Source organism: Rutidosis leptorrhynchoides, chromosome 3 (assembly GCF_046630445.1).
Source record: "Rutidosis leptorrhynchoides isolate AG116_Rl617_1_P2 chromosome 3, CSIRO_AGI_Rlap_v1, whole genome shotgun sequence".
Taxonomy (NCBI): domain Eukaryota; kingdom Viridiplantae; phylum Streptophyta; class Magnoliopsida; order Asterales; family Asteraceae; genus Rutidosis; species Rutidosis leptorrhynchoides.
Window position 1 is genome coordinate 192,457,550 of NC_092335.1, and position 10,310 is coordinate 192,467,859.

General features: G+C 34.3%; 2 protein-coding genes across 3 annotated transcripts; one reads left to right on the forward strand and one right to left on the reverse strand.

Annotated features, from left to right (window-relative positions):
* Positions 1-503: 503 nt before the first annotated feature.
* On the forward strand, positions 504-4,268 carry LOC139897127 (nuclear transcription factor Y subunit A-1-like). Of its 2 annotated transcripts, XM_071879783.1 has the most exons (7): positions 504-660; positions 1,033-1,261; positions 2,213-2,298; positions 2,377-2,436; positions 3,120-3,284; positions 3,362-3,757; positions 3,949-4,268. In XM_071879783.1, exons 2-6 carry the CDS (start codon positions 1,045-1,047, stop codon positions 3,749-3,751), a joined length of 918 nt encoding a protein of 305 aa, XP_071735884.1. In that variant the 5' UTR covers positions 504-660; positions 1,033-1,044; the 3' UTR covers positions 3,752-3,757; positions 3,949-4,268. The 2 variants fall into 2 exon arrangements, with proteins under 2 accessions (XP_071735884.1, XP_071735883.1); XM_071879782.1 differs by lacking the exon at positions 504-660 and having other exon boundaries at positions 830-1,261.
* Positions 4,269-4,962: 694 nt separating this feature from the next.
* On the reverse strand, positions 4,963-6,313 carry LOC139897129 (uncharacterized). The gene is made up of 3 exons (XM_071879784.1): positions 6,184-6,313; positions 5,864-6,091; positions 4,963-5,235 (listed from the first exon to the last, which is right to left on the reverse strand). The coding sequence occupies exons 1-3, from the start codon at positions 6,241-6,243 to the stop codon at positions 5,047-5,049; spliced, it is 477 nt and encodes a 158-aa protein (XP_071735885.1). The 5' UTR covers positions 6,244-6,313; the 3' UTR covers positions 4,963-5,046.
* Positions 6,314-10,310: the final 3,997 nt, after the last annotated feature.

The following is a 10,310-nucleotide window of genomic DNA, read 5'->3' on the forward strand; positions in this document are numbered from 1 at the left end:
ATTTAAAGGAAAATGATTGAGCAACATAAATTGTACAATAGAATTAAGTTTTTATTTTATTTTTTTAAGTGAGAGAATTATTAAAGAGAAAATTTAATTTAATATAATTAGTTTAGAAGTACATGCCAAATTAAAAAAAAAAAAAAAAAAAAAAAAAAAGGTGATTTGTACATTATACTTCACTTTTGCCATTTTAGATCATTTTACTTGAGAAAGGATCAACGCGAATGTTTTTTTTGATATAAATCACATCCCAATCCCAATGGGTAAACGAGAAGATAAAGGGGTATTTTTGTAAATTTGATTGGAGGTTCTCTCCCGATTGTTTATACCATAATTTTCTCCTTAACAGCGACAGAGCGAATGACGTTGGCGTGAATTTTAAAATAAAATAATTATTAATTAATTAATTAATTTACTACTAAAATGCGACAAACAGTGCGATAATACATAAAGTAATAGTAATTTATAATACTAGCAAATATAATCTTAAAAAATACAACACTAATTTCATCGTTAATCCTCCTAATTTTAATCTTAATTGTTTGATTAATATCTTTACTAATCACACACAACTTGATTAATGAATTTGAATTCAGTTTCATTATTATCTTGAAGATTTCAATTTCAATTTTTACTCACTTGTAACATCAAAACGAGGTCAGTCAATTTTATGAAATTTTCAATTCAATTAGGGTTTCAAGCAACATAATGATTGATTATGTGTTTACATGTTCAGATAATATATATACATATATCTATGTACACGCGCATAAGAAATTAGAAACTGAAAACGTAGTTGAGGATAACAAGCATTTTTTATTCTTAATTATGAATCTAGTTGATGATTATAGTCTCAGTAAACTATAAATTTGAACTAGATTTACATCTTTCAACGTGTTTGTGAAGAAATTGAGCTATTGATGATTTAATTTCAGGATTTATTGCAACTTTTGTAAGTTGTTAGGTTATATAATGATACAGTTTAGCTTTATGCTTTGTGTGGTTGATGAGAAGTTAATAATTGTGAAGGAATTAAGAATCATGACTGCAAAACATCAAGATGATGATGATGATGAAGTACAAATTATTAATCAATCTAACGTATATTCGCAACCATGGTGGCGTGGAGTTGGAAGTGGTGTGATGAATTCTTTTGGTGAAACAAATGGTGTTATTAAAGTTGGAGCTCAATTACGAACGAACAGTGATGATGATGATGATGATATAGATACTGATTCCTCCGCTGCTCCTCAGTCTGGTATATAATTGTTGAGTTTCGTTTCGTTTAGTTTTGTTAAGTTTAGTTTATATATTGTGTCATAAGCTAGTACATGTCTCTGTGAATTAGTACTCAGTTCTTGATGGTAGGATATATAATAGATTTTTTAGTAACTTTGACCAACTATTGCTAATGAATTGGGGATGGAATATGTGTGTCAAAATATCTATCATAAGTTAATGACTATTATAAACGGATTATGTTTTCCAAAGAAATAAAACAGAGTAAATATACAGGGAAAGTGAAACAATCAGATGATTTGCAATTTAACATTTAACTCTATTCTTTCCACTTAGGGACAGTTAAATCATATTAGTGGCATACTCCTTAAAGGACTGGTGTTGTTGTGGCATATTGATTTGCAATTTGCAGGTGGGATTGGGCATGTTGTTGTTGTTGTCCTTAAAAGGACTGGTAACGATGCAATCCAACTAAAAATTGATTTTTATGAGAATATTTTCTGGTCATGATATGAATAGTGAATATATGTTGTTAGATATATATACAGGTTATAGTTATCTTGTAGGACTAGTAACTAGGTTATGCGATATTATGTATGAAGTCTTTTTGTGGGTAACTAAATATTTGATTGGTATGGTTGCAAATGTGTTTGAATGACATTTAAATGAAGTCGTTATATCTATATGTCTTAGCAAATGACTTCACTTTTATACTCTGAAGAAGAGAAGGGTATAGGCATATGGAACTTTTTATATTCTGTGAACCAATTTAGTTCAGGATAAATGTAATGACGTTGACATAGTTGAATATTGAGGTCGGAAACGTATTGACTCCTCTTATTGCCTTTCACTTGCTTTAGATTTTCATTTATTGAGCTAGGAAGCATAAGATATTACCTAGAAAATGTTGAAAGCCTCTGATTGGTCTCTTTTTCTCTAGTGGTTAGTGACATCAAAATTATCTTTTCAGGCTTAAAAGTGAACAATGACAAAAAGCGGCAACAAGCTGAACAAATTGAAACAAGTTCACCAATGGAACTCGTTGGCCACTCGATAGTATTCTCTCTCTCTCCATGTTTACATCAAACTTTGTACATGAAAACTGACATCTTACTTATCAAAAGCATTTTGCAGGTCTTGACATCTTATCCATATCAGGAGCCACACTATGCAGGATTGGCTTATGATACACAGGTGAGAATGTACATCTCATTTTGACAAAACAGCACTACACTTGTTGCTGCTCCAAATGTGTTCACTTTGACAGGAAACAACCCCACTTGACCCATTTCGACAAGGATAAACCCAACAGTAATTGTAATATCGCTTAAATATTTGGAACCCCCTCATTTTAATAAAAAAGCATCAGTTTAAGTAGTTAACATGAGAGTAGAGTATGCAATAGACATACGGGGCCCTGATATCTTTGCAAGAGGTATGAGGTTCGAATCATGTTGTGGCCAGGGATGGGTTGGAAACGGCCACACAGTAATCCGGCTGGGTCACATACATAAGATCATGGGGTCGTAATACTCGTCCTTCCGGCTAACTAAACCAGGAAAAACCTAGCAACTTATACGGGAACCGAATCTTAACTTGCTCATACCGGGTTATGTTTAGTGTTGATAAGGCTCCGGAGGTGACAATCATTGCCCAGGTTTTGTAGGTAACACAAATTGTAAAACAAGTTATGCGAAAACAGAACATGATCGTATAATTTGAATGATGGAGATATTTAGACAAACATCTACATCTTAAAGAGTTTTTGGAGCAGAGACGAGAAAAAACTATGAATTGTGGAGCATCTTGTTTAAATTTAGCGTTACACGTTAATACTTATGTTTAAAGTACTTTTTATGCCCATACTGTGGAACCAGGTACATCCACATTTACTTGGGATCCATCAGACCAGGATGCGTTTGCCCCTTCAAATGGAAGAGGAGCCCGTGTTTGTGAACGCAAAACAATATAACGGGATTCTTAGACGAAGACAGTCGAGAGCTAAAGCCGAATTGGAAAAGAAAGTCGTTAAATCCCGAAAGGTTTAATTTTAAATGCTTATAATGTAAAAACTTACCTTTCTATTGTCAACTTATGTTGTCTTTTTCAACTCATGTAGCCATATCTTCATGAATCTCGACACCAACACGCAATGAAAAGGGCTCGAGGTTGTGGAGGTCGTTTTCTCAACACGAAAAAGCTCAATGGTGATATAAACACAAATTCTGGTCAACAGAATGAGTCAAAATCAGGTTTGACTATGTCAATGCAGTCATACAACTCAGTAAGTTCGGATCATATGTCGACCGTTTACCCTGAAAATTCATCAATGTTTGACGATATGTTCAAAAGAAACACTTCCTCAAATGTCAACAATGATCATCACCATAGTTTGTCAACATACAACTTCCATTTGATGGCCAGGGAAGAGGGACTTCCTTACTTTGAAAGAGACAAGGGTAATATGGTAAATCAACTTCTTCCGAAAAGGGACCCATATTACAAATGAGGAAAGGTATCTTTTAATCTCTATATTCCTTAATTGCTCACGTTCAGCTTTCAGTTTCACGTTTCAATTTTGATTTCGCATTTCAGTTTTTAGTTTCGTTTTTCAGTTTTGATTTCGCATTTCAGTTTCGCATTTCAGTTTCGCGTTTCAGTTTTTGACTGTGCAACTGCCAAATTTAATTTTGCTTGATATTGCAGGTTTGCAAATTCTTTCCCATTGTGTATGATCCTGTTTCCGGGCAATTCATTCTTGGCTTTGATTACTTTGTGTTCTGCTTGGGTAGAGATAGATGTTGAAGGCTCAGATGTTGAGGCCTTATTAACCTATCTCACAACCTCTTTGTGCAATGTGTACCTGTACCATGTAACAAAAAATTAGTACATTTTGGAATCTCAAAAGGTGTGGTGTTGTATAATGTTGTGATAAGAAGACCAGCCACCTGGCTTACAATATCTGGAACTGGGTGGTGTATCATCTTCTGTTAAAACAACTAATAATGTCCATCAGTTGGATCAAACCTGACATGTATGGCTTTCTTTGTACAAATATATTTCCCTCCTAATTAAAACACAAACTATTTGTGAATGTTAATGTTCAATAAGTTGTAGTCTTGCCTACAGTTTATCAACTAGTTTATGTGCACAGTAATCCTCATTATCCTTTACAAATTCAATTTATAATTTAACAAATCTGCAGTTAATGGTGACGTTCATACTTCACGGTAATGTGATTCGTGTTGCGTACTTCATTTGATTTCGTCCTTTTATTTTCATGTAGGTTTCGATTTTGATTAGTTAGTTTATTTTTAGGTTGTTAGAGGCTCGTTTATAGATAGTTTTAGATGGTTGCTTTTTAAGTGTGAGCTTCTCCGTTTCCCTCGTCCTAATCCATGTTGAGGGCTTTTTTTAAAAAAATTGACCTCGTTTCTATTCTTGATCAGTTGTCATATTTTGCCGGAAAAAAAAAGTAATGTGAAGATGAAATCAACACTACACTTGGATACAAATTTTAAGATTGTTTTTGACGGCACACACACTAATGTTTTGTCCACGGGACTCGAACTCACAACCGTTTCACAACCGTTAATGAGTTACATTAGTGCCACTAGGCCAGAACCCTTTTGGTACAAATCTTAAGTATTGCATGACCAAATCCCAAGAGGCCATAAAACAAGAACGAAAACATGAGAAATCTTGAAGTATTACATACCACACATTTGTTTTCCGTACACCAAAAGAAGTCCACTAAACAAATTAAACAAAAGAAAAGAAATAAAAAACAAAGTTTAAAGCTTTTTAAGGCTTCCATGTTTGTTTAGTTTTGTTGCCTGCAACACAAGATCTCATCAATTGTTTAAGACCCTTCTTTTCCTTTGTTGCCTGCATCTTTTTGTCTTCTTCAATTCTTCTTTTCTTTTCTGCCTCTATTTCTTCAATTCTTCTTCTCTTCTCTGCTTCCATCTCCTCTTCCAACTGCATACAAATCTAGTTTACCACAATGTCATTGTCAGCGTTCTTCACAACTATAATTGAAGAAAATATAGTAGTAGATAATGATTTTAGGCAACTCCATCACTATAACATGCATCATCTACAACTTGTTCTTGCAAAACTAATCCAAATTGATCGAATTGTGGTGGTGCATCAGATTGTATTGTTGAAGTATCAAAATTCTTTTCTTTGTAGTAAGCCAATGAACAAGTTACCCATAGAAAGTAAAAGCTCGGGTAATCAAGCCCTCAAGCGTGAGACCGAGGGTGAATTAATAAGTACTTCATGCAAACCTACAATTTTAAAAAGATGAAAACCAATCTACCAGAGAACCGGGAGATTAAGAATCATCTTGAGGAGCCCAACAAAACACGAAACGAGGAAGCTCAAGCGTCTTTGATAAAAATTTTCTAAAATGGATTGAGGGAGTAACATCCTTTAACTAATGTTGAACACCTAAATTTGTCATAATTCTGCCACAATTATGCAATAAAAACTTGTACCGAATAAGTACCTAATGCAAACCTACAATTTTAAATTACACAGTAGCGAATTTTATCATTTTAAACGGTTTTAAATGGTCTACGAACAATTTGGAAGGGTGACAGGCAATTATTATTACCTTGGCAACCCGATCTTCAACATGAACTAATCTCTCAATAAGTGTTCCTTTAACTCCTGTCTCAACTATGACGTCATCAATCGGACGGCAGTGCTTCTCTAAGCTTCTAGGTGAGAAATCGATTGACGAAACTTGACCGTCGCTCGTAACCGTACAACTCGATGGTGTCGATGCGCCCGAGCTCTTTGGTGTTCTATTTCCCCCTCTTATTTCTTCCAATTGCCTCACCTATAATAATAACCCTTCAATCATTAATTAATTTATATAAAGTGGCGATTATGAAATTGTGAAATAATATTGATTTATTTTCTTGAACTTACAATATTATCTAGACGATCAAGTCTAGAAAGCATGGGTTCTTCAACTGTTGTTACCGCCATTATTGGACTAAAAAGCTTTCTTCAAAAGTTGTGATCTTAACTTTTTTTTCTTTCTCTTGATTTTTTTCCCGGGAACTAAAATAGAAAAGTTCTAAAATTCTGTTTTTTTATGATTCAAAGTGTCGGGAAAGGTGATACTATAAATGTCTCAGAAAGTGTAACTTTGTTGGACACGTGTCGAAAGGGTGTCAGGCGGTGAGATGCGATCGAAGCCACGTTGTTGATTACGTGTCGTAAGATGAGATCAACATTGTGGATAGGATATGAATGAGGTTGTTTATATCTTTAGTCCTTGTACTTTCTACTATATGTCAGTTCATGAGCATTTTATTTTCGGTTGTTTAAAGAGTTTGAATTTTTTTTTTTATATGCTTTTTTTTTTCTTTTTTAAATTCAGATGCTACATTACTTTTTTATATAGAAACACATATGTCATTATAAATATATCATTTAAACACATACGATCACTGTTCACGATATCTTTTCATTATCAATGGGTGTTTTCGTCTTTTTACTTATCAAAATATTTATCACTTCTTCATTTCTTCCTACTTAACTGATTTCTTTCTGATAATTTCTCTCTAGATGCTTCTGGTTATTTTCAAGTAAAAGTATTTTCTTTACAAATTATATCGTACATTATGTTATTAGTAAAAATAGGACACTGATTCTATTTATATCTTTTTTTATTAAACGATGTTACCCTTTTAGTTTGGGGGATGATTCTCATACACACTTTTTTGATCCTCACACACTAATTGAGTATTATTAGAAGAGTAAAAGGTTAAAATAGGTGTGTGAGTATCAAAAAAGTGTGTGTGAGAATCATCTCCCTTTTAGTTTTTGTAAGTTTGCGTATATAAAACCTATAATATTTTTGTTAATTATTTTCCAATCTTTTCAAACAACAAGTGATGCCAGAGGAATATTACATAAAAAGGACAAATTATATTGTTTTGGAATTTATAGTTTTGAGATGAATAATGATATATTTAGGTAAGCGATAATACTCTCCTATGAACGAGTACATTGGCTCTTCCATAGAAAGTAAAACCTCGGTTAATCAAGCTCCCCGAGCACGAGACCTGTTACCGGGTGAATTGCGCATTATGCGCACCCTCTAGTCACACTTCCTTTTTGAACAATTTGGCATAGCCAATGATTCAACCCGAATGGTGTACTTCATTGAACAACTCAAATGAATAATGATATTTTTAACATAATATTTAATAAATCTATCATGAATTCATTTTTTTTTAAAGCTATATCAAATCAAATATCAAATATTATGATAAAAGTATCATTGTTCTTTCAAGAGGGTTAAGATCAGTGTTGTAAAAAAGGGCCGAAACGGGCGCCGTAACGGACAAATAGTGACATGATACAAACTTTAGGGGGGGGAAGAACGGCCAAATAATATGTAACTTATGTGGTAAGAGATGGGGGTCAAGCATCACCTGGGCCATGGGTCGGTGATCGTCTTCTTGAAAATTGTGTGGATGATCGAACACGTTAATTATGTTTCCGCAGTGGTCCTTTACAATTACATGTAACACTTAAAAAATCAAATCAAATCTGGATGATGATATCATATGGTTTTGCTTGGCCTTGTAAAAGAAAAATGATCACTTAATAATCTATCTAAACAAATCTGTTTAGATTTTATACAATACATATTTAAAAAAAATTCACTCATTCTCTCTCAAAACAAAAAGTGTGTATCTTTCTTAAAATGATTATTCATTTTGTGAACAAGAACCAATAAATATAATCTTTTAGCGGAAAACATGAAATGAGTAGATAGATTCGAATATCAAAATGAATATAAATGATACAAAGTTAAGCAAGCCTCATATGAAAATGTAAACCACGATCTACTCGAGTACTCGAATAGTAACAATTGAAACTAGCCATAGCACTAAACCGAAACGGCCAACTAATACAATGTCATCACGAACGTACAAATAAAATAAATAACCATAACAACCATCTCCACCTAAACTTCCAAGCGCGACATCTAAAAAAACTTTTTTTTTTACCGTTAGGCTCCAACGGTCATTTTTTGACTGTTTCCCTCGTCCTCAAATCTAATCAAAATAGGCGAAAAGGTGGACGATGTGCTGGGTGAAATGGTGGGCGGCACCCTAGGCGATCCGTTGCCATCGACACCCTTCTGAGCGGATGACTGTGCGGCCCCAGTACTCAACCATTGGGAGCAACCTAAGAGATTTATATACTTTTACTATATATACAATGAAGTACTGAAACAACATCGAACTTAGAGCACGAGGTGTCCGTGTCAATTTTTCAGTGTCAATTTCAGTGTCCATTTTTGACACTGAAATTGACTGACGGTGTGTAAGGTGGAGGTGTCAACAGTGTCCATTTCAGTGTCGATTTTTGTTATTTAATTTTTTTAATTGATTTTTAAATATTGTATTTAATTGTTAAAAAACTCAAATAATAATAAACATAAAACAAACATAATTCATTGATTAAAAAAACGTACATTCCTAAAATACAAATTAAAAAAACACTACGATCACGCTTATTCAAACAAAGACACAAAAGAAACAAACTACTCCTCGTCCGTTTCCGTAGACAACTCTTGGACCTCCTCGAACCTCTTCAACGCGTTGCGTCTAATCAACGCCTTCTGCCTCTCGATGATCATCTTGTCTTCCTCGTTCATATCAATTGCTAGCACCCTCATTTCCACTTCTACTTTCTTTGATTCATAATACTGTTTTTTCCGGTCCGCAACCTCATCATGATTTTCCTTGATCGACAAATGCAACGACTCACGTGAAGATCCCGAAGGTGTAGAATCACTTGATTTTTTCCTTGACTTTCTCGGTTTACCCGGTGGACGGGGTATTTGATCACGACCATACATTTCTTTGTTTGGGGCTTCAACATCTTCATCCAAGTTAACTGAACTATTTCCAACCTCTTCTTCAACCGTCGGCATAAATTTCCTGTTTCGAGTACCGATTACCACCGGATCTGGATGTAGCCACTTTGGCTTGGGTTTCAAAATACTCCAAGTCCGATGACTAGTGAACTTTTTGTGCTCTTCAATTCTATATTGTGTGTCACACCGATCACGAAAATCAAGATCATTCTCGCCACTTCTTCGATCATTCTTCAAACGATTATAAACACCATTATATTTATTGCATTCCGCATTCAACTTTGTCCATTTGGAAGACAAAGCGTCCTTTGATCGATCAAATGGCGGTTTCCGTGTGTGATACTCATGCCACACCATTTGCCAAAAACTTTGCCCTACAACGAATCAAATAAATATAAATAATATATAAACTTAAATAATATATATGCATAGATAATACATATGTACAAATAATATATATGTATACAAATAGATATATAAACGCGAATATGTATAAAAAGTATATATATATACGCGAATATGTATAAATAATATATATACCCGTCCGTGCGTTTCCTTCAAATGAATCTTCGGAAACCAAAAGCCAACTTTCCGCCAAACGTAACTCATCCCATTCGTTCCAAGTGTTTTGAGTGATGTTTACGGGTGTGTTTCTTGGCCTTTTTTCGACTTCTTTAGCCTTTCCTTTGCCCTTTGCCTTTGCCTTTGCCTTTGCTCGTGCCCTCTCGGATGTGGGTGTCGGAACCTCGTCTTCAAAAGATCGAGTGAATGATTGATGGGATCGTTGCAAACTTTTTTCCTTTTGCCACTCCATCCAACTAGCGTAATCTTCGGGTGACATTTGTGGTATTCGGGTTTGTATGTTTTCGGGTTCGGGATGAGCTACGTTAAATTCGTGCCAATTAAAATTAGAACCCATCGGGTTTGATTCGTCGTAAACGTAGTTGGGTGAATTTGGGTCGGAAGAATTGAAATTCATTTTGTTGAAGATGATTGGGAAGATGGTTTGTGAAGAAGATTTGTAGTGAATGTGTGTGTATATAGAAAAAGAAAGAAATACAAAAAAAAAAAAAAAAAAAAAAAAACTGAAAAAAAAAGGGAAACTAGCCGTTTCCAACGGCTATTTTTTTAAAAAATTTCCAACGGATCCTTT

Bases quoted from the DNA above. Each gene is read 5' to 3' on its own strand.
- LOC139897127 (XM_071879782.1), top strand. From the start codon at position 976: ATGATACAGTTTAGCTTTATGCTTTGTGTGGTTGATGAGAAGTTAATA. The intron at 1,262-2,212 runs GTATATAATTGT...TTATCTTTTCAG, and splicing joins CTCCGCTGCTCCTCAGTCTG to GCTTAAAAGTGAACAATGAC. The intron at 2,299-2,376 runs GTATTCTCTCTC...AGCATTTTGCAG, and splicing joins AACTCGTTGGCCACTCGATA to GTCTTGACATCTTATCCATA.
- LOC139897129 (XM_071879784.1), bottom strand. From the start codon at position 6,243: ATGGCGGTAACAACAGTTGAAGAACCCATGCTTTCTAGACTTGATCGT. The intron at 6,092-6,183 runs GTAAGTTCAAGA...TTATTATTATAG, and splicing joins TTGATCGTCTAGATAATATT to GTGAGGCAATTGGAAGAAAT. The intron at 5,236-5,863 runs GTAATAATAATT...GTGGTAAACTAG, and splicing joins TTGAAGATCGGGTTGCCAAG to ATTTGTATGCAGTTGGAAGA.